The sequence below is a fragment of the Vipera berus genome (genome assembly GCF_964194415.1).
Source record: "Vipera berus genome assembly, chromosome: Z".
NCBI lineage: Eukaryota > Metazoa > Chordata > Lepidosauria > Squamata > Viperidae > Vipera > Vipera berus.
This window is the reverse complement of record NC_138205.1, coordinates 89,622,900-89,647,824: the sequence shown is the minus strand read 5'-3', so window position 1 is coordinate 89,647,824 and position 24,925 is coordinate 89,622,900. Positions and strand designations below refer to the sequence as shown.

The 24,925-nt window shown below is 35.7% G+C and overlaps 1 protein-coding gene across 9 annotated transcripts in view; it reads right to left on the bottom strand.

Annotated features, from left to right (window-relative positions):
- Nucleotides 1–475: 475 nt before the first annotated feature.
- Nucleotides 476–24,925, bottom strand: part of TBC1D5 (TBC1 domain family member 5) — a 336,845-nt gene continuing 312,395 nt past the window's right edge. For all 9 annotated transcript variants that reach the window (XM_081343522.1, XM_081343519.1, XM_081343516.1 and 6 more), the window contains 3 exons: nt 19,808–19,887; nt 18,864–19,040; nt 476–3,980 (listed from right to left, as the gene is read on the bottom strand). In XM_081343522.1, the coding sequence (XP_081199648.1) occupies nt 3,687–3,980; nt 18,864–19,040; nt 19,808–19,887 (551 nt within the window). In that variant the 3' untranslated portion in view covers nt 476–3,686. The remainder of the gene's footprint in view (nt 3,981–18,863; nt 19,041–19,807; nt 19,888–24,925) is intronic.

Below are 24,925 nucleotides of genomic sequence, written 5' to 3'. Positions count from 1 at the left end.
TTAACATCACTTAAAGAATCCTGCACAACTGAAGGGCTTCAAAAAATAATGTGAGAACTTCCAATAACAGACACTGAGGTGAAGGAGTAGGATTTTAATACACATTCCAATTTTTCCCCACAGAACAAATATTTAATATTTGTGTTTAATAAATCTGACTGGAATAGGCTTTTTCAACAGAAAGAGTGATATAAACCCAAAACACAAGAAAGAGATAATATTGGTAAAAATGTAGGGGATAGGTCCATTTTTCCTTTCTTTGTATATAGTTTTCTCCTTTGTATCTGCATCATTTCATGCACTGTTGACTCCCAAATACATGTCTCAAGGAGTATAGTGCCTGAATGTTATTTTAAATTATTTATTACTATCACTTCATGGATTAAAACATTGGGAGAATTCTACTTTCCTAAGATAGGTAAGAGAGAAAAAAGCTCTTAACTTTTGCAAAATAAAAGACAAAATTCAAGATGTGTGCATGTTAGTTCTTTCTTTAATAAAGTAGGCAATCATTCTTAGGAGAGGAAAACACAGCCTTTCATAGCCAAAAATGAACATTAGTTACTAAATTATTCTCAACATTCTTCAGCAATGTAAGATGACATGCAAAAGATGAAACCGTAGTTTAAAGATGCAAGAAACCCAGAAGAGCTTCTAATAGGTTGAAAAATGTTTTAGAGCATCACATATTAATACTAATGAACCCTTTATACTCTATATTCTTTCCTGTCAGTTTACGGTTAACAATAGCTGAGATGAGCAGATTGCACTTAAGAGAGAAAATTAATTGGTGCTTTAATTTGGGAACCTTAGTACACCTGGTAGAAGGCAATATGTTATTATGGTCTAATCTTTTTTGATTGACACTTCCAGTGCCATGCAAAATTAAGTTTGGTATATTATTAAATTTTACAACATGGGATTAATATCTTTGACTTTTCCAAAGGAATTACTCACCTTTTTCTGTTAGCAAAGTGCTGTTTACTTTATAAAACCAGAAGCATAACATTGAGAAAGTAAATACATACTAAATAAGGCAAACATATTACAGCAAAAACTGCTCTGACAAGAAAAATAATTTGAACCATAAAATAGGCAAAGGAGTCAAACATTTAAAAGCAAAGCTAATAAACAAAACAAAAAAAACAACAACCAGACCTCTATCCAACTATTTTTTCTTTCCTTCAAATAAAGTGAAAGGTGACTTACTATTTTCTCATCTATTTTGTTCATTTTCCACTATTAAATAATTTGCTTTAAATGGCACTTTTAATGTATGGTAAGAAAGGAAAAATTCACGGTTAGTCACATTAAATTAATCAACAGCAATTTAATCCTCTTTTATCATCCTCACAAATATCAAGGAAATTAAATAAATCTACACAGATCCTAGGGCTGAATCTTGAGGTGATTTAGTTTGTGAAAGTCTAAGTAAAAGAGTATTAGATTTAAAATTGCATAACCAGAACATTTTTAGGTTTTTCATTTGGATCAACAGTCATGTGATGACTTTATTCATTAACTCTACTCATTATATATTCTGAAACTCTTTATGTAAACTCTCAATATTATATCTAATTTTAAAAGACAGAGGGAGCATCTTCTCATAACTCATTCAAGTTATCTGACCATGTAATTATACAATTGCCATATATTACTTGATAATTTTAGTCTTATGCCCAGTAAATTCACAGATGCAAAATTATGGCTAAAGGACAGTGCATTACAAATCCAAGTGACTTTGGGAAGAATCAAATGAATTCTAGGACAGTCAATTCAGTTAAATTTATCACATCAAGCTCAGAACAAGTTCAGAAAGCAGTAGATTTTTCAATATTTCAAATTCCATCTGTATGATCTAGAAAGTTTCTAGCATAATATTCAAAAAGAGCTGTAGTTTGTGATCACGTTACACTTTGGATAATCATGATTCACACGTCATATTCATAGAGAAAAGAACTGCTCATGGAAATTGTAATGGAAATTATTATACATCAGTGTTCACATTCTCATGCCCTATCAATCATGATTACGGCTACAGCATTGAGTGTCCAATAAAAATAAAACATACCAGGAGTGTTTTGCTTAAGAATAAAGCTCCAAGATATTATCAACCAGGAGGGGGAAAATGATCACGTTATATTAGACACTGTTTCAAGAGATAATGATACCTAACTTTTTCAGAAAAGCCATTTTTTAAATATGTTGCATATACTGTGGCTACAAGAGTTTTCTATCTAAGAATTGTTCATTACCTATTACAGTAGACAATTAGTTTTTGGAGGCTAAATCACTGAACAAATGTTTCTCTTCTTAACTAGATCTGGAGAAAGCTTGTATTTGAGTTTGCTGCAATATCAAAAAGATATATTGGTTTCAAGACCCATTTCTCTATGTAGTTAAATAGCATTCAAATTGCAAGCAACAAAATAGTTTTGAAAATGCAATTTGCTTGGAATGAATACTACATACCAGGAAGAAAGACCAGCATAAGATCATGATTTTGACCAATAAATCTTAATACATTATTTCCCCCCTCTCTGGGTCAATAAAATTAGTAAGTGCAATCTTGCACAATGCTGTGGAATTAGCAATGGCTGCATGAGAAAAGGGAATCCAGTTAGAAATCAGAGTGCCTCAATAAAGTATAGACTTTGGGCTGTTTCATAAAGTTGATGTCTGTAACTATATTATTTACTAAATAACCAAAAAAACCAAAAACTAACTCCTCCCAAAACTGGACACTAACCTATGAATGTTATTTTGCAATTGCCAGGATAATAGAATGAACTGTGTCCAGAAATATTTTAGCTCTGTACAGTGCTGACAGAGAAATCTGCCCTTGAGTGAATCACAATCAGCACAGAGATTCAAACTTTTAGGAATCTTTCTGTCCTTAGTGCAAAAAGATAGATCCTGTATTTAAATTAACATTTAAAAATGACTCTTTCTAAGTGGTTAAGGAATACTGCAGCATTAAGATTCCCAATAAACTTTGTTCCTAGGCAAAATAGGATGGCAGAAATCTTGAAATAACTGTAAAAAATACATCCTAGATGTTAGGAAGCAAATTCAGGACTAGTAGACCTATAATCCCAATTGTTTCAAGGCATTGAATTTGTATTAATTTCTAGGTATGAATATTTGCATGAATAAGTTATTGGTTCATAACCATCTATAAAGTGATTATAGCTGTTTTTCTTCTTCAGAAAATAATTCAAAAGGTAGCACCAGACAAGAAGTGGGATATAACTTGAAACGTTTATTCCTCTTGTCTGATGAGAGGAATATCTGATTCTACTCCTACCCTATATATCTATCAGGTTCTGAAATTATTTTTATATTCATTGGTTTCCCTATATTTGAGTGAGTACTTTTCAGTAAATTCATGAGATTATGCAATGCATTTTATTTTATATGATGGGGGAATAAAAACTTACTAATTCAATGTTTCAAAAATCTGTTAATAGGAGTAAACCAACAAGTATCTGCACTCATATATTACATCTTGGTATTACATGTGTGTATTGTAAAAGAAATTATTACATGTTTGTTGTTTTTAGTTTCTGATTAATCTGGGTTGCCTGGATGGCATCTGTTCATTGACATGTTTAGCCTTATAAATCTGAAATCACAATAGATCAAGTCTTGAGGCACAGGAGATGCTAACTTCTTGAATAGCTTTCTTACATTTCAAGAGGGCTAACAATTGTAAAATCAGAATCCTTGCTGTTGTTGCTGCTGCTATCATCAGGACTAGAACTGAGGTTACTTGAAGAGGCAGACATAGATCCCATCAGTGGATCAGTGAAGGCTAAAGAAGTGTGACATGGAGCCTCAGCCTTTATGTTCATATCCTGGGAAGCAGGCAGAGTCTGTTCCTGGTAAGAAGCAGAAACAATTTTTCCTTCCTCTTTAGAAACTAGGATGTAATCATCACTGTGTCTTTTGACAGGACTTCTACCTGGATGATCAGTAGCCTGTGAAAGAGAAAAAAACAACAGTTAAATGATAAAGCTTAAACAAGTCATTTCTTTAGGATGCAGCTACAGCAGCCATAATCACAGCTGGGACATACCTCTACAGCTGTGGTTGGTGATGCCTCCACCATTGCTCCCGCATAAAGTTACATGCCAAAAAAGGTACATATAAAGGGGGTCCTAGATGGAAACTCTTTAAGCAGCGCCTCTCCTATAGATCATAAAGGATGAGTTGGTTTATCAAGTAGAGATGTTCCTTTTCTTAATAGAAACAAGCATAGAACTTAATTTTCTAAACTTCCTGACTGCCCAGTATTTCTGAATTTTTTTTATTGAGTGCACTTAGTCTTCTTGTATGGTGAGTATCTTTATGCATGGAAATGTCACTATGAGGTGATTCTCAGTGATTCACAATATATTAAAAAGGTTTAATGGTAAGTATTAAACTGCAAAGAAAACTTTCTGAAATAACTTCAGTGCAGAAGTTTAAAATATAAAACTTGATATAGACTTATTTTCTCAGTTCAGGTTTGTATAACATCTTTGGTAATCCTAGCCTTTTCTGATGATGGTATTTCCAGAGTTTATCCCTATTCTTTCTCTGCCAGTTTCCGTTTTAAAAGTCTTATAGTGACATGAAGCATGTTTTCTTCCATCTGCTCCTGCTCCTGAATAAATGGAAAATGACAGAATTATACTTCCAGGAGCTTTGAAAATTAACAGCCTTAAGCCTAGTGCCATATGGTTCTTCAAAAATACTCTTCTTCATGAATTTCTGGTAGAGGAATAAAACTCAATAGTATCAAATATAGTCAACAAGCAATATCTCAAACATCAGGGCAACAGGCAACAGTGTACAACTACTACATAAAGTAATTGTATTTCTATCATGGTATGAGAAAAAAAATCCCTTCAGCAATATATATCATATATGTATGAAGGAGGAATAGAAGGAAACTAAAACAAATTCATGCTAATTTGATTAACTGCTGGATAATTGGAATAAAAATTCAAAGGCTAAGGTTGAATTACTGTTGAAGATGAAAATTGTAGAAATATGAAAAGAGAAAGGTGTTAATAGTAAAGATATGGAAATTTATGTGCAGTTAGTCCTTGACTTACACCCATTCATTTAGCAATTGTTCAAAGTTATGACTTATGACTGGTCCTTCCACTAATGACCATCACAGGATCCTCATGGTTATGTAATCAAAATTTGGGTGCTTGGTAACCGGCATGTATTTCTGACAACTGCCACATCTTGAGATCACCATTTGTGATCTTCCAAGCCCGCTTCTGATAAGCAAAGTCAGTTCATGATTCTATGAATCACTTAACAAGCACCTCCTTGCTTATCAATGGAAATTCTGGTCCCAACTGTGGTTATTAGTTGAGGACTATCTCTACCTGTTCTAATTTTCTTGCACTGTTTCTGTAACTTAATTTCACTTACTCACTTTTCCTGTCATAATTTTGTGCCTCCCTTCTCACTGTATCCCCAAATCTGCCTAATATTCTCTATAAATCATTCAACCAGTACACGTTTCTATCATTGGTATAAACATTCCTTATAAATGGAATATGTTAAACCAGGGTTCCCCAACCTGTGGGGTGCAGCCCAGTTCCGGTCTGTGGCCTGTTGGGATGGGTGCTAGCGGCCCCATTTGAGCATGCGCCACCAGCGTCACGCGGACATTAGCATTCATTTTTTTACTTTATTACCTTGCAGGCCAACATATATTGTACATACTACATCTCACCAACTCAGATATGTTTCAGGCTTCATTAGTTAATAAAGTCTGATTGCTGGGTCTATAATACAATATTCTCTGCCAATGCCCCTATCCTCTGGTATGTTTTTCTTCCAGAAGAGAGATGTATTAAAACATGGATCTGTGGCCTTGCATGGGTAGCCCAAATATGCATGCAGTTGTGGGGTTGGTTGGTGTTATTGCTATTTTGTTATTGCTATTGTTATTTTCCTTTGTTAACTAATTTTTTAATAAATTTGGTTATTATCGCCACCTTATTTTTTTATAATTTCTAGTTCTAAATTCTACAATTTTAATTCTTTTAATAGAGAATATAATATTAAATCAAAAAAGCTATTTTGCAGAGGGATTTAGTTTTGAAAGATCTTTTTACACACAGTTAAGAGACAGATTTAAGACAAATAATAAAACATTTGGAATTGAGCAGCAGAAGGCAGAAATTAAACTATTTACAAATTGTTAAAATGTATACTTTTTTTACTGAAATTTGAAATGGAAGACCAAATGAAATCTTACCGATCAAAGAATAGAAAAACATATGATTAAATGGATTAAAATTTATACTATAACTTAAAAGACAATTCTTGTAAAATGATGTAGTTAGGTATATGATCTCAGAAAAATTGTCTATAATGTAGAAAGGCACTTCAAATTTATGTTATAAATGTGGACAACTTGAAAGATAATTTTATCACACTTGATGGACTTGTAAAAAAGGCATGCTTTCTGGGTTGAAATACTACAATAGAATTTTAAAGATAAACATTCAATCAAATTAAACTTTTTTGATACAGTTAATGAATAGTCAGAGAAGAACCATGGAAGATTATTTTTATGTATGATTATTGTGGTGAGCCTCCTATGGGCACAAAAGTGGAAAAACTATGAAATACCCACAATGGAGGAATGGTTGGTGAAAATGACTGAATCAGCAGAGATGGCAAAAATTAACTTGTTTGATTAGAAAAAGAATCAGTGAATGGAAACTCCATAAGAGTCTTTTTGCTGAAAACAGAGAAAAATGAATTTGTGATTTATGCATTTGAAGATTAGAAAAGGCAGGTTATGAAAGAAGGAGATTATGACTTAACTTTAGAAAGGGTGAAATATAAATGCATTTATAATCTCTGTTGAAAAGATCAGAAGCAAATTTTTAATAAACTTTTTTTCCTTTCTTATTTTTATTTTTTCCTATTAACTATTATTACTTATTTTTCCATTTCTTTTCTAATATTTGTATTATTTTTCTTATTAAAAATTTCATCAATAAAATTATATTTGAAAAAGTTTTTAAAAAGTTGTGTAGTTTATAGTTTTAAAAGGTTTTTAAAGTATGTGCCTTATTTTAACAGTCCCTTAAAAAGAAGGTAAAATATATTCATTTGGCATATTACTTTTAAAATTGTTTCTTTTACCTCGAGGAGACAGATTGATTTATAATTTAGATTGATAGTTGGTGAGTTTAAGTCTCATCTTTGTCATGAAAGTTATGCGTGACCTTGGCCCAGTCACTATTTCTCTCAGCCCAACCCACTCATAGGGTTGTTGCTATGGGGGAAAATAAAGGAACAAAGTGTGTTGGATAACCTTGAGTGATTTGTAAAAATAATAAATATAGGATATAAATAAAAAATAAAATTTAGAGGTTTGTTGTGTCTATTTCAATTACAGTTGTGTAAGCTACTGCATTTTCTAATAAAGCCACAGTATTTGACTTTTTTAAAAAAATCTGGATGTAACAGATGAAAACAAATTGGGAGCAAGGGAAACAAGATGAACAAACAGCAATTTATTGCAGAACTAAACAAATTAAACATTAAATAAAAACAAATCTTTAATAGTAAACAAATTACAAATGGCATGGATAAGATTATTGCCTAAATTAGTGGTTATTCTCTAGTGTACCTAAAAGAAGCCAACCATTTTCTTACTACCCCATGACAGAAAAAATTGTAAAAATAAAACAATCTTTGTACCTCAATCTTATGTAGCTCTGAATTAAATGCTTTCTCTATGGCTTTTTCTAATCTCACATAAACTGAACACAGATTGAGAATTCATAATAAGTCAAATCAGAAGCTATTTTTACTTCTTAGGGAAACATAATCAGACACGATAAGCTAAGCTAAGAATTCCCTCCACCCTCCTTAGTCGCCACAATTTGTTTCAGCCAGTATTTCAACTGGCAGAGACTTATTCTGGCAGCCAAGAGATAGTTAAAGTGTAGCTGTAGAAATGCCCTTGCCTAGAGGAAGGCATGCAGCAAGTTCCTCAGGAATTTGCACAACTGATTCCAGCACAAAGTTGAGCCCTATGTGGAAGAGGGCTACAAACAACTATTCACCAGTTTTTATTTTCCTACTGTGTTTTCCCGAGAGTAAGAAATACCCTGTTTTTTTGGGGTGGGCCTAATATAAGCCCTGCCCCCAAAATAAGCCATAGCTTGGATCCCACCCATTCCTCTGCTGCAATGGGGCAAAGCGTGTGTCATGCCACTGCTGCCACAATGAGGCGAGGCAGGTGGGGAGCTTCCCTTTCACTACCCTCTCGAGCCAGACTACCATGCTACGGAGATGAGCGGGGAAGGCCAGGTCCCCCTCTTCTATTTCGGAGCCAGAGTGAAAGGCTCTGCTGCCACTGTTCGCTGCTGGAGGGGCTTTCTTTATGCTTCTACTCACAGATCATCTGCCTGGCAGCAGCCACCTTCTCCTTCTCCACCAACTCTTCTGTGGCTTGCGCTGTGACCGGGCATTGCAAGCCTCTCCTGCCGGCCCTCCGTCACTGCCATTGGAGAGGAGAATGGGGAGTGGCTCTGCGCAGAGAAGGGCACTTGCTTGCCACCCTGCATTGCCCCACATCTCCCTTCTCCGTCGCTGCTGTAGAGTTTGGTTTATCACCACCGACCTCCTCTCTCTTCCTGAAACCATTTCTTCACTAACCTGGTTTTCAACTCTGGAGTTGGTGGAGAAGGAGGTGGCAGCTACCACTGGGGAGGTGATCTGTGGGGCAAAGCACAAAGAAAGCCCCTCCAGTGTGGCATAGCGGCTGTGATGACCCAGGGCACAGCACAAAGGCAAAACAGTCAATTGGCAGTTCAAACCGCCCTTTATTTGCTCCAGTTTTCCCCAAATGCTCCATTTCTGGCAAGCCCCGGAACAAAGTAAGACACACACACCTTCAGTAGCTTCTGGCTGAAAGTAGTTTCACATACAGTTAGATTAGAAGTGTAATTTACTCAAGGCCATGTAAATAACAAGGAATGAAACATACATCCAAAATCTGTGGAAATACAGGCTTGCCTGAGCAGTTTCAGAAGAGAAGCCAAAATTCAATCTGAAGTCTTTGAACACCAAATCAAGTTTGTCAGCCAGTCCAATGGTCCAATGGTCAGTGTTTCAGGATTTCCAAGCAGAAATCACAACACAGAACAAGAGATCAGAGAGTTGTTTCCAAGATCAGCAACAGCACACAAAACTCCAAGAAATCAGTGTTTGTTCCCGACAAATCCCCCTCCCCACAGCGTCTCCTTAAGTCTCAGTCTCCAAGTGTGCTTTGTGGAGAGGAACAGGGCACTCTCCTCCCAGGTTGTTGAGCCTGCCTGCACTGTTCCCTCCTTCTCTCCACTCTCTGTGCTGTAGGATCAGGAGCGGGTGGCCCTTGCTCATCGCCTGAGATCTTTCTCTCGTTTTCATCCTGTCCCAATCCTGAAAAGCCCTGGCCTGCCTTGCCCTGCTCTTCCCCACATTCCTCTGAAGCCACAGACACCTCTCCCTCGGCCTCCATAGGGTCCAGTTCCAGCTCATTTTTCTCAGTATATTCAGGCTCTGACAGAGGCATGATCTTTCGCCATCACTGCCCTTGAACCCGAACTGTGGAGGGGGACTGGGCCTACCCTGCCCATCCTCCATAGCATGGCAGTCCGGCTCGGGAGGGGAATGAAAGGGAAACTCACTGATCAAGAAATGGCCTGGCTGGTGGGGCCCTGAAAGAAGTGGGTACTTGGTGCACTTCTACCCCCTCCCCCACCTCATTGTGGCAGCATCAGCGTGATGCCATGAGCAGGCGCAGCAGCCACATGGGTTCCTGCTGGACGGGGCTGTTTGTGCCACTGCCACGAGGCGAGGCAGGTGTCATGAAAAATATAAGACACCCCCTGAAAATAAAACCTAATGCCTCCTTTGGAGCCAAAATAATATATGACTGGGTCTTACTTTTGGGGATACATGGTACATGCTGATAAGGCAATTATTTTATCTGTGCCCAAGTTGTATTTGCAATAAAATGCTGATCCATTAGTGTAATATAGTCATCCTTTTTTCCATAAACAGAAAATATTAATATTAATGTATTCCTTAAAAGCACCCCAAACAACCATAACACTTGTGCAATTTAATTTATATAAAGAAATTTTTAAAAGTTTTTTTTCAACCTTTTTTTTAACAAAATATGAAACTTTTAATAACAATGTGTTTCAATACTATTGGGAAAATTAGGACCCCTAATTGGAAATGCTATAGAGTATGATAGAATATCATATAGATATTTTATATATCATATCTGTATATCTATAATATAGATATTAAAAATGAACAAGTCAAGAATAAGTTTGGTGTAGATTTAGGAAGAAACAAATATACACACTGTGCAAAGGTATTCAGCAGTTGTGCAAAAATGCTGTAAATTGAGAATGCTTTCAGAAATGGAAGTGTTAATAGTTTATTTTTTATCAATTAACAATGGAAAATGAACAGAAATCCACATCAAATCAATATTTGGTGTGACCACCCTTTGCCTTCAAAACAGCATCAACTCTTCTAGGTATACCTGCATACAGATTTTGAAGGAACTTGGCAGTTCCAAACATCTTGGAGAACTAACCCCAAAATGTCTCTTCATGTAATTCCAAACAGATGCAATGATGTTGAGATAAGGGCTCTCTTCCAGGACTCCTTGCTTACGCTGAGATTGACTGTATGTTTGGGGCCGTTGTCCTGCTTCAGAATAAAACTTGGGCCAATTACTTACCTTCCTGGTAGTATGGCATGATGGATAAGAATCTACTTATATTTCTCAGCATTGTGGACATTCTTCTTCTTCTTCTTCTTCTTCTTCTTCTTCTTCTTCTTCTTCTTCTTCTTCTTCTTCTTCTTCTTCTTCTTCTTCTTCTTCTTCTTCTTCTTCTTCTTCTTCTTCTTCTTCTTCTTCTTCCTAGTGTTATTCCTGCACTATGGCAGGGGCCACTTATCGACAAAGCCGTCTCCGTTTGGGTTGATCCAAAGCATGTTCAGGGATGACACCCACACATTTCTTGTCTTCTTTGATGCAATCCATCTACCTTTTCTAGGATATAAAATGCCTTCAATGATAGATGGAACGATGCGACAGTTGAGTACCTTAGTTGTATCAATGGCAAGGACACCATTGATCCTGATCAAATCTCCAACTCAATTTGTAGAAATGCAGCCTCAACTTGCAAGGAACTTCCACCATGCTTCATCAGTGCCTGCAGACACTCATTATCATACTGTTCCTGAGTTCTTTGGTGAACAAACTGCCTCCTGCTATGGCCAAATATTTCAAATTTTGACTCATCAGTCCAAAGCACCTGCTGCCATTTTTTTTGGCAAAACCCAGTTCCTATGTTTTCATGTATAATTAAGTCACTTAGTCTTGTTTCCACATCAGAGGTATGGCTTTTTGGTCACAATTCTTCCATGAAAATCACTTCTGGACTGTAGATGGATGTACCTGGGTACCAGTGGTTTCTGCCAGTTCTGTGCTGATGGCACTTCTGGACTTCTGATGTTGAAGGGAAGTAAGCATGATGTGTCTTTCATCTGCTGTATTAAGTTTCCTTTGTCAACCATTGTGTCTACGGTACTCAACTTTGCCCATCTTTGTGTTTCTTCAAAAGAGCTTGAATAGCACATCTTGTAATCCCAGCATGCTTTGAAATCTTTGCCTGGGGGAGACATTGCTGATGCAGTATAACTACCTTTTGCCTTGTTCCTGTCCTCAGTTTTTCCAAGGTATATGACCTGTAACATGAAACTGTCTTCCACAACCTCACCTTAGTAGCAGAGTTTGGCTATTCCTCACCCAATTTTAAGCCTCCTACACAGCTATTTCTGTTTCAGTTAACAACTGCATTTCAACCTTGCAAGAATGCAAGTGTAAGAACTGATGCTGTTGTGAAGGCAAAGGGTGATCATACCAAATATTGATTTGCTTTGGGTTTCTCTTATATTCCTTTACTTTCCATTTTTGTTAATTGGGAGAAATAAACTATTAACACTTTTATTTCTGAAAGCATTCTTAAAATTATAGCATTTTTGCACAACACTTTTGAATGGTACTGAATGTAATTAACAATCACCATGCATCTGATATTAGCATGTAACGTTGCATGAGAATGAGATATAATTGGAGCATTTTCTGATAGCACTTTCCTATAAAGGAAACAAAAAAGGAGAAGGGGCGAATGACAAGTAATGCTACAAGGACACTGAAGGTGGACATTCTGAGAATAAAGTACAGATACTGTCCCATCCAAGCTTCTGTCTTAAACAAATATGAAATATTTCTTATATTCTTAGTTGCTTCATCTCAAATTAGTTTTGATATTACAGAATGCTGCTTTCTCCATCTACTTGAACTGGCTCCATAATTCATCACCAGAGAGAGAGAAAAAATAAAGACAGATAACAGGACATTTCTGCTTAGCATCAAGCATTTAAACAAAGGTTTCCTCAAATACATATTTAACTATAAAACCAAGAACCACAGTTTTTCATAATTCTTTCTTCTTCTACTTCTTTAGCTAAAGTTTCTGCTGATTAGAAACAGATCAAGCACAGCTGTTCTTCCTGAACTTTTCTGGAGGAGAAAATTGTCAGCAAGGTGAATCAGAAATTTCTTATAGAATCACCCTTAGAAGTTTGACTTTTAGCAGGCACTGAATTAATTCAAGACTCCTGTCATTGCAGCTTTAGGGTTCATTGCAAGATTCACAATTGAGGCATATATCCTCTTCTCTCCCCCTTTTATATCCTCTCTTCTCTCCCCCTTCTTTTATATCCCCTTTCCTCCCTTCTTTTATATCCTCCCTTCTCTTCACCCCTTCTTTTATAATCTCTTCCCGCCCTTTTCTCTTCGAGGCACCTCTAGCTAACTGCTCTCCTCAAGGCTGCACTTCTCTATCTCTCTTTCACCACCCCGTATCTTCCCCCCTGCCCGTTGTCCCCCTCTCCCACCAAAACTTGCTCCTTTTACAGCCTCTCCTCTCTCTTCCCCACCTCCTTCTGGGTGCGCTGGAAGCGCTAATCAGCTGTAACTGTGTGTGCTGATCCTTGCACAGCTCCAGCTGAATCTCTGCCTGAAGATTCCCTGGGGCTGCCTGTCACCCCCAAGGCTGCCGCCAATCAGCTGGAGCTGTGTGCGCTGATCCTGGGCTCTCAGAAGGACCGAGGCAACACATTGCACAGCTCCATCTGACTTTCCCACAAGCCTATGCGGCGCTGCCGCCACACCTCATCCACTTTTATACTTTTTTTTACACTTTTTTAACAGTGCTTTTCAACCCATCATTTGCTTACCAACTGACAGGTGCCAAAGTAGCACCAGTGATATGCATACCACTGGTTGAAAAGCCCTGATTTAGATGATCCAAACCAGAAATCATTTTTACACTGTGAACACTGTTTAAGCCCTTTTTATGTCTATAGATCTGGAATTAGCCAAAGAATCTATTGAATGCACATTGCTCCCCAGCACACCTGACTTAACCAAATACTGAACTTAAACACCCAGGATTATGGATCTCATAAACCTTTGCCTAACTACATACTTCAATTTGATGGACAAATTTACCTACAAATTAAAAGTACACCTATGGGATTGCTAGTTTCAGGACTTATAGCACATGTTATGCAACATCTAGAAGCCACAGCACTTCCACAAATACAACCCAAAATATGGACCAGATATGTAAATGACATTTCACTTTAATAAGAAAGGACCAATAAGAGAACATCCATAGAATCATCAACTTCTTCAAAGGAATCCACTTTATCAGGTAAGGAGAAAACAACATATCACTGCCCTCCTTGGACATCCTGATCAGCAGAGACCACAATGGTAAACTAGAAACACAAGTGTACAAAATAATCACCCACATCAAGCAAGTGCTTCACCACCAAAGCAACAACCCTACCTCCCACAAAAGAAGCTACCTAAGAACTTTAGACAAACACGAGCTGTAGCAACCTTGAACAGAAAAAGAAAACAGAATATTTATAAACATATTCCAACAAAATGGATATTCACACAACTTTATCAAAAAGTGCCTGACTATTCAACCTAATACAGCGCAACCAATACAAGATGTTCAAGAACATCTCAGAAACCACCAACAGACTACCACAACCACACAGAATCAGCATAGCATACAAGCCAACTAAAGCCATTCAAAATATTCTAAGTAACCCCAAGAAAAAGCAGGGCTCATCTGCAACATACAGTGTAATGACTGCATCAGCCCTATATAGGACACAGGCAGAAGACAGGCAAAATGCATCCATGAACACCAACTAGCAGTTAGAAGGCATGATGAAAACTCTTTAATTTCACAACATATGGGCAGACTTAACCATTGTTTCAATTGGGAAATTGTGACCATTCTAGAATAAGTCCAAAAACACTAGACAATTTCTAGCCATCAATAAACACATAGATATAAACAATAACTACATACTATGGAAAAGAGAAAATCAACAAGGCAAAAAAGGGTTACCCCATCAGCAATCAGCATCCAGATGAGCATAGATTAACTCCAAGATTAAGATCAGACCAATGATCAAATAAACAATACCCCAATCAAGGATCTGCCAAATAAGCCCAGAGTAAACAACCAACCAAAGAACTAAGATCACCCCCACCAACAGTGACAGGACAAGCTACTAGAATATAAACTTGGAGCAAACCCCACTTCTCACTAGCACTGATGATGTTATCCAGTTTGGGTAATGAAACATCTACAAAAACAAAAACAAAAAAACAAACAAAACCAAGCTTAGGGAGCAGCAAGGATCCTTCAAGTGTCAATCAAGAAAAGATTTAGAAAAGGGGAGGTGTCAAGGGAACAATTCCCAAAAGAGCATTGAATAAATTGTCAAAATATCTGGACCAGAACTCTAAAAAGATTAAATCATTGGCAATGGAGCTAGGTTTATTTGAAGAGTGAGAAATAGGATGTTAGAATAGTCAATCATTCTTATGTATTATTACTTGCTGAAGCCTTCCCTTACCACTAATTTCATCACAATGAAATGGAAGTGAGCACCGTGTCCTAGAGTTGGGAGTGGGGGAAGGCAGTCTTTCTGCCAGCCCTACAAAAAAATTGAAAACATCTATCTATCAATCTGCCCTGAATCAGCAGGCAGCTGACCGATTCTTTAAAAAAAAATTACATGAAATAGCACCAGATTTTATAGTTACGACTAAAGGTCATTTTGGTTTCCTTTCTTTACTACATAATTTGAAATATATTTTCCTTATTTGAAAATTTTTTATGCATTATAAAATTATTATGGATTATAAACCAAACCTACAAACTGGATGTTCTCAGAATTCCAAGCAACTTTTGTAACTAATACCGTAAATGAAGCATATTGCTTTTCTAGCATTTTTATTTCCAATTCTGATCCAGAATTCTTTTCTGCCTGTCATAATTAAATATACTAATGGCTATAATTTATGTACCTGTGACAGTAATTTCCCCACCAAGATCAGGTTTATTAATTTTATCATAATTAATGAAGCTTTAGCTAATTTTTGTATATGTGTACCTACCTATGTGTATTTATTTAATCTAATTTATAAAGCCACCCATGTCATAAACAAGGACGGCATACAACAAAACTAAAACAATGGTTAGAAAAGTATCCTGCTAATGGGAGAGCATTACATATCTTTATAATGTGACATCACTGTGCTTCTACTCAACATACTAGTTTTTACCAAAGATTTTATCCACAAACTGCCAAGTTTATAATTGTATTGCTTGGAAAGTTAGGAGAAAATAATGAGTTAGAGTAGTAATTTTTATTTGTGTGTTTATATAAAAGTTTCCTCATTAACTGTTCATCTACTTTGGGCATGACTGGACAGGGAAACCTTTAGATTTACCTTTTTATTTTCTTTGTTGACAATCCCTGTTATCTCCATTTATCTCTGTAACAGTGTACAATATGATATCTTACCTTTGAACATGATGGAAATTTAGCAACATTCCTTTTTAAGAAGAGCTCTGCATATCCTCAGATGCAGAGGTCGACATAACAGCACAAGTCTTCCTGAACTGCACTCTATGTTTTACCTACTCTGTATTTTATCTATTCCCCCCTAACCCCATTATCAGCAGATGTTTTAAATGGTCCTAACCAGAAATTATGTTTTTTCAATTGAATTCATGTGAATGTGAACAAATTTTGTGCTATTACATTAGAAGAAATGAAGACAAAAACTGTTTTTAACATCTTCATTGACCAACTTAGTTTGTTTAACTATATAAATCTCAGGTGTAATTATTTAAATAAAATACATTATAATTTATTATATTCATATAAATTAAATAAGTATATTAAACATTAGCAATATAAATAAAAACATTAAAATATTTTATCTTTTTTATTTGTTCATCCACTATAAACTATAGTGACTTTTACCAAGAATTTTTTTTTGTTACACTATCCTTTTTTCTAAACCCATATAACAAACCAGCTAACTTATTCTGGAGATAACATAAGGCTTTTATGTTTATTGAATTGGAATTTAATTTTCTCTATGCAACTGATGAAAGGTGAGGACTACCTCTCGTAACAATTTATACATAGTTGTGGGACTGAATTAAATTTGATATTAAAAAAGATGGGGAGCCAAAGCTTAGGAACAGGAGTACCCAGTATGTGAATGATAATAGGGAACTATTTTGGTATGTAATTCATCTTTGTAGTTTTAAAAAATACCAAAATCTCTTTTTCCAATGTCAATAAGTTCTTATGTGTTACTTTCAATTTATAGTCTTGTAGTTAATATCAGTAAATGCCACAGATCTTTTAGTTTACGCCACAGGGCTGTGTGCTTAGCCCCTACCTGTACTGTTTATACACTTATGATTGTGTATCATCTGACCCATCCACTGCGATAATCAAGTTCGCAGATGATACAACTGTGGTGGGTCTTATTACAGGTGGGGATGAGACAGCATATAGGGTGGAAGTACAAAAATTATCCATATGGTGTAGTAACAACAACTTGCACCTAAACATTGGCAAGACGAAAGAGATGGTATTAGACTTCCGGAGAAAAAAGGAGGAGTTTCTTATTATTTTATTGTTCGGTCTGTATACCTTCCTTCCTCTGTACACCGCCCCGAGTCCCTCGGGAGAAGGGCGGTTTATAAAAACTAATAAATAAATAAATAAATAAATAAATAAACCTGCCCCACTTTACATCGGGGAGGACTGTGTGGAGAGAGTTTCCTCCTTTAAATTTCTGGGAGTCTACCTCTGTGAAGATCTGACCTGGAAAGTTAACACAACCCAGGTGGCTAGAAAGGCCCAACAGAAGCTTCGCTTTCTTAGGGTCTTGCAGAAGAACAGGGTAGAACAACGGCTAATGACCCTCTTTTACTGGTCTACTATAGGGAGCGTCCTCTCGTATGGTATTGTGGTTTGGTATGCTGGCCTGACAGCCGTGGACAGGAAAGTATTACAGAGGGTAGTGAGCACAGAACAAGACATTGTGGGCTGTCCCCTGACACCACTGGATGACATCGCCAGGGCTCGTTGCCTTGGAAGAGTGAGGAAGATTCTCAGGGATGACTCACACCTTGGACAGTATCTCTTTACTCTCCTACCATCCAGTAGGAAATATAGGAGTATAGCCAGCCGTACCAACAGGCTGAAAAATAGCTTTTATCCGTGGGCTGTTAGGCTTTTAAATGGGATATAATTTCTGTGAACTTATGCAGAATTGACTTGGGAGGCCGGTGTGTGGTGTAGTTGGTTCCCATGGTGTGGTAGGATGGAGGGTTTGTTGTCACTGTGTGTTGGAGGGAGAGAGCACGGGGGGGGGGAGGCTCAGCTAATCTCAATGTACACATGTTGTACTTTGACAATAAAGGTTTATTATTATTAGAGCATGGCTCTCAAACTCGCCATGTCATGTAACTTTTTTCACATTGCTGGAGCTGGTGTGGGCATGGCCTCTGCATGATGCAAATGGCCTGCGGGCCAGCAGTTTGATACCCCTGGTTTAGAGGTTCTTGATTTTACATTACAATATTGTAATTGATTGATTTCCTAAAAAAATTAGCAACTTTATAGTGCTAAAGAGGCTGTATATAACCCGAATCTTTGCTATATTCTTCTCACTGCTGATAAGGTCACTAAGCCAAGCAGAAAGGTTGGTATCAGTAGTAGATGGTGGCTGCAGAATGCAGAGCTGCCAAAAGAGGAGAGATGGGGAACAGATCGGTGGGCTGTGGGAGCTGAAGTATGTTTTGATCAAATTTTGATCACATGACCACATGGGTGCTACAACAACTTCAGAGACTGGTCATAACTATCAATTTGTTCAGCACTATTGTCATTTTGATCAGTTGTTGAATGAATGGTTGTTAAACAAGGACCACTGTATTGGAACAACTGGTATGGTTTAATGTTAGCCTAGAACAGCAGCTCCAAACCTTTTCTATACCCTGCACTCCTAGAATGCTTCTGATATATGCTCACACCCCTTACAAACAACAGCAATGGATTATGCATATACACTATAATTTTTAAATCCCAAGTTTTTGCACCCCCTGGAATATCATCTCGCACCCCGGTTGGGAACCCCTGGCCTAGAAGATAGGTCTGTTAAAATTAAAATGAAAAATTAATACTAAACATTATAACTACAAAACACACAAATTCTGTGAGCTTCTTGGTATATAAGGATGCATTAGATTGGGGCTGTATAAGTTTTTAAATTATTTTTGAACTATAGTAATATACTTTTTGATGGACACATTCTTTTCAAGGATTTCATTGAAAAACATGCATTTTACCTTCTTCAGTAGAGGGACAGACTGTTTTGGATCTGAGGGGTTTTCTATGTTTTCAACTGCCTTCTTGCTCTGATTGCTGGAACAATAATGATCATCTTCTATTGTAATCTGTTCATTCTCTTCTGCTTCCAATTGGCTCTGATTGAAACGGAGGGAGCCTTTCAGAATATCTTTAATCTGTTGAAGATAAGGGGAAAAAATGCATCCTTTGGATGAATTCTAAAAAAGTCTACCTAGATTCTCTTGAGAGAACTAGCCTATCGTCAACTATCTTAAACATGTACTGTAGAAAACGGACCAACAGTGTTTTTCAGTAAAAGCTTTAGGGAACTCATGAACCTTTTAGACAAAATGATGAGGCAGGGCACATGCATTTAAAAAGAATATCACAACTGGTTCTGATGTCATTAAAATGCTGACATACGCCATGCAAAGTTACAGTAAATAATAATGTAATAAATCAGTTTAATTGGAATTTCACATGTTTCACGCTTTGAACAGCACCTGGGGAAAACTGGGAATTATTGAGATGAAGGTAGTGGCTTACTATGATTCTATCTCCCTGGCTGTACACAGTAAAAGCCACACTATTGCATAATATTGGGGGGAGGGAATGTGGAAATAGATGGCCAGAACCTGGGTAGCCATACCCCTCTGGAAATAGTGGCAGGACTTTTAGATAATTCCTGGAAGAATACTATTATCATAGAGCAAGAAAACAGAAAGCTCTGGCTGCTAATGACCATGAGGAAAGTAACAATTAAAATGGAAGGGCATTTCAGTCAATAAAATTCAGTCAGTCAATTCCCAGAGAAAAGTTATCTGGTATTCCAAGACATATGAGTAGTCTAGGGAAATTTAGTTTTCCTCTGCACTGATTTTTTAAATAAATTAAGGTTTATGTATCAATAAAATATTAAAATTACATTACTTTTCTTTCATACCTGCTTCAGCCCAGCCAAAGAAACTAAAATCTCATCTTCTTTTTCCAAGTGTTCTTGCAGGATAACTTCTTGAATATTTCCTATAATGTCAGTATCAATAAATCAAACTCATGTTTATTTCTATCAAAAAGACATGCTTTCACGGTTTTTAAAAATGTTAAAAATCACAAGTAGCTAAAAATTTTTTTTAATTTTTTTAATAAATACAAAGCATTATTATACAGTGTAATTAAATTAAACATAAACATGACCATTTCTGAGCACAAGTACTTTTTAACAGTTGCAGCAATAAGGCAGAATGCAAATAATGTGTGCCTGTGACATGGATATCTGGTATGTCTGTTGACACACATAAATGACTCATATTTGTTCAGTTATTATTTCATCAGATTTCCACTTCTTTATGCTTAATATGTAATTTTTATACTGTTTTCTCATTTTAAAGATTAGATTTTTAGATCTGCTCTGCATATGACAGAGATGCTAGAATGATGTGATCTAAATTATTAGATAAATAAATTATTCTAATATTAATGATATGGTACATATGTGCAATATATTCTCTTAAATCCTGGAGAGAGTCTCTGTTTAAAATTGATGTCTAGAAATCATCACAGGTCCTTTTTTATGGACCTAGGAGCTTTGTATAGTGGGAATAGTTGAAATTAGAAGAAACATTTACTTGCTACTGATATAAGAAATAGAACATCTAGAACACGGTCCACGTTAATCCACCCTCAAACATGGAACATGAAGAATTCTTGAACACTTGGAGTTATTTTCCAGATGGCAGGAATAATACTGAAGCATTTCTCTTTGGGATATCACAGGCCACTGATAATGATCTCCATGAGCATCTTTATATGAGCATCTTTATTATCCATTGTCTTAATTGTTTGCTACTATTGTGTAATAAAGACAACAAAGAAGGTGTCATGGTTCCGGATAGATGAGACCAGTAGAAATAAGAACTCTGAGGCAATTGCTTTCCTCAAAGAACACTTTTAATGACTATATAATATCAGCACGAAAGAAGGTGAAACCAAGACTGAAAGTTCTCCCCCCAAAAGGTTACAAAGTAAAAGTTGAACTCCCCACCCCTTAATTGAAACCCCCAATTAATACCTTTGTCAGGCTTCCTACTGGTAGCTCCAGCCTGCAAAATTCTTAGGCTGCTTGACCTTGGTTCCCACAAGAAAGCTATTGTTTTGACTAAACTGTAAGAATGCATCTCCCCCCCTCCCATTGCTGTGGCAACTGAAAAACAAAGAAATATGGCTGAATTCAGAGTGTTTTGAAGGTTTGACAGAAGGCTTACTGCAGCTCAGCAGGGTTTGTACAGTTTTGAGATGTTCAACATGATGCCTTCATTGTTGTAAATTTGAATTAGGTATTCCGTGACCAATTTAATCCAATGTTGGGGTCAATTTTAGTTTTTAAAAGATATGCAACATTATATCTTTAAACATTCTTTCTTAGCTTGCTTGGATCTAACTGAATGGGAAAGAAACAGCTGCCTGAGAGCAGTGAGTGATAAAGGCACCCATAAAAAAGGAACAGGTATGAAATGCTTTGAAGAAAGCAATAGCAAGTCCACTTCTCAAAGAAAGTTACTGGATCCAGCAGATTTTAACAAACAAAGTGATAATAATACTCAGGAAAGAAATTTAGAGGCTGCTTACTGTGCAGTTTCAATAATCATTAGGACTATGTCCTAGTATGGCATTGACTTCCTATCTTGTTAGAGGTGGAGTCAGATCTAGGTAGCTATCTGCTCACTCAGGTTTTGTTTTTGTCTGATCTTATCTTGCTATACTTTTTAATGATCTTGATGTCATATTCCTTTTTTCAATTTTAACCTTTATATTGATTTATGGATTTGTTTTACTGTATATCATTAATATTTTTAATGAAGGAAAATTATCTATCTAAATAAAATAAAAGGCAGACCCAAATCTTTTCCCATTTTTTTAAAATCAAGCCTCAAACTTAAAACAAAAATTAAATTAAAAGATTAGCTGTGATTAGTGGAACAAATAACTTCTTACTATGGTTATCAAACTGACTTGCTTTACCATCAATAATTAGGAGTAACTACAGTTTAGATTTGTACTTAGTGCTAACCTGTAACTAATTAAAATATGATGTTCTGGAAATACAAGAAAGAGACAAAGTGTTATTCTGTGCTTGGCCTAATCCTGATCTCTTACTGAAAATATTTCATTTAATATATCTAAACATAGCTTGGGATATAATTTATAGCTTTGATTCTTTTTCTTTTGAACCCCCACTGCAGCATTGGTTTACATTACTGCATTTTCCTAGTTACTCCCTAATGGAAAGATTTTATACATTACTTACAAAGGATCTAGCAATATTGTAACATTATAGTTTAACATATATATGTTAATACATTTGCAGTCAATTTACCTAATCATATGAATTAACACAGTAAATTAAATTAATAGGAGTGAATGGCAAGATGCAAGTTAGCCAATTAAATCAAATAAGTGTAAAATAATTCTGAACACCTCAAATAGTGTAATTTGTAAAATATCATTTAAATATCAGTACAATATTTAAATGTAGCAATATATCTTCTATCTCTGTCTCTCTCTCTTTAGGTATTATTATTTTGTGCAAGCTTATGATTGTATTTATTGTCTTGATAAATTTACACATATGACAAAATGCATGTCTGGTAACATTTTAGCTTTGATTTTGATGTTGTTTGTTTTGTTTTGAGGTTGTTTTCTGATTGAAATACTTGAAATCATTTTCTTAGAAGTCATAACACTTTCATGATCTGCATTAAAACAGAGAACAGCCTGGGAACATCTTTTTTGGAACAGTGAGCATTTATATTCCACAAATGAATTATGAGACATATAAATTATTTGCAAAGCAAAGAAAATCTGTTACTACGGTATGTCATAAATAACTTTCTTGAGTTAGGACTCATATTATTCAAAAGCATATAAAAACCATGATTCTCCTTTAGGAAATCTGCAATTAATATACATTCTTCAGAATGTCTGTTCTGTCAAAATATTGTTTTGTAACTAAGTACTTAGAAACTGGTTATAAATTCTAGTAATTTTTTCTACACAGGTTAGAATTTAATATGACAATGAATGATAACAATAATTAAACTAATTTATAGCACACATCAGATTAGATGCATTGTTTAAAACTTTAAGGTTAAATTCTAGATGGCTCACAACAATATCAGTTTAATATTTTATTGATGTTTAACTATAGTTATTATTAAACTATATTATTATGTTTAACAATAACACAGTGGATCACTGTGGAAGCTAAAACATTAGGGTGGTCCTTGCATGTACATCTATCCTCCTCACTTTTAATCTCTAAAAAATGTTTGCAAAAGGATAGCATGTATTAATACTTCTAGCATTGGTCCTAATGTTAATACTGCAACAAAGTTAGTATTAGGAAATACTAAACAAAGCCTACATTGTTTTTATAGCAAAACTCAGCAGGTAACAGTCTACTCTTTCACATTATTTAAACCTATCTTGAACCAAACAATTATTAATGAACCCCTAAAATGAATACAGTAGTAAAGATCTCAAATATCTTTGTATATATCACAATAGATAGTTACAAAATGTGAAGGTTCTTTTCCATCTATATTAATCTTGCCACAAAAATCAATATAGCATTGTTTCACATGCTGTATTTATATTATGCAAGGCTTTACATTCATTTCTATAGTAACACAAAGACAAAATCCCAACTCTACAATTATACTGTCATTGTGTGGTGCCGCAAAAAAAGTAGATGAACAGTTAATGAGGAAGCTTTTATATAAACACACAAATAAAAATTACTACTCTAACTCATCATTTCCTCCTAACGTTCCAAGGAATACAATTATAAACTTGGCAGTTTGTGGATAAAATCTTTGGTAAAAACCAGTATGCTGAATAGAAGCAAAGTGATGTCACATTATAAAGATATGGAAACCAGTATGTTGAGTAGAAGCACAGTGATGTCACATTATAAAGATATGGAATTCTCTCCCATTAGCAGGATACTTTTCTAACCATTGTTTTAGTTTTGTTGTATGCCGTCCTTGCTTATGACATGGGTGGCTTTATAAATTAGATTAAATAAATACACATAGGTAGGTACACATATACAAAAATTAGCTGAAGCTTCATTAATTATGATAAAATTAAAACCTGATCTTGGTGGGGAAATTACTGTCACAGGTACATAAATTATAGCCATTAGTATATTTAATTATGACAGGCAGAAAAGAATTCTGGATCAGAATTGGAAATAAAAATGCTAGAAAAGCAATATGCTTCACTTGCGGTATTAGTTACAAAAGTTGCTTGGAATTCTGAGAACATCCAGTTTGTGCACAAATTATAGATAAAATAAGGAAAATTCATCCAGACCTAGTTTCTAATAAAGCTTACTACTGCAGAAAAAAGTTATGTACATAAAATGAAAAATATTGCAATGTAAGTTAAATGAGAATCCTAGCAAAGATTTGACAAGAGATCAACTCCAAGGCAAGAAATTCAGCAAATAAATTTAATAATAATAACCAGACTTAACAATTGCCAATAAGAAAAAAAATGGCACGTGGTAGTACTAGAGACAGAAGAAGAGAAGAGAAGTAACTGTAGAGGATAATAAACTACAAAGAACTGCAAATAGAAACAGAATGACTCTGATAAAAGAAAGAAAGGTAGGAACAGTGGTTGGGTGTAATCCCAAAACAATTGGAGCACCACTTGGATGCCATCAGCAATGACAAATTCACTATCAGTCATATACAAAAGGCAGCTTTAGTTGGAACAGTTTACATCCTGTGATGACATCTGTAAGACTCTCAAACATCCCCATCTGCCTATCCCAGAGCCATGAGAAGGACCCAATAGGAATAGGTTAATAAAAATGCCAAATCCAGTTTGAAGGTTTGGTTTATAATCCATAATAATTTTGTAATCCATAATATTTTTTCAAATGAGGAAAAATATATTTCAAATTATGTGGTAAAGAAATGAAACCAAAATGTGCTTCAGTCGTAAGTATACAACCTGATGCTATTTCATGTAATAAAATTTATTTTTTAAAGAA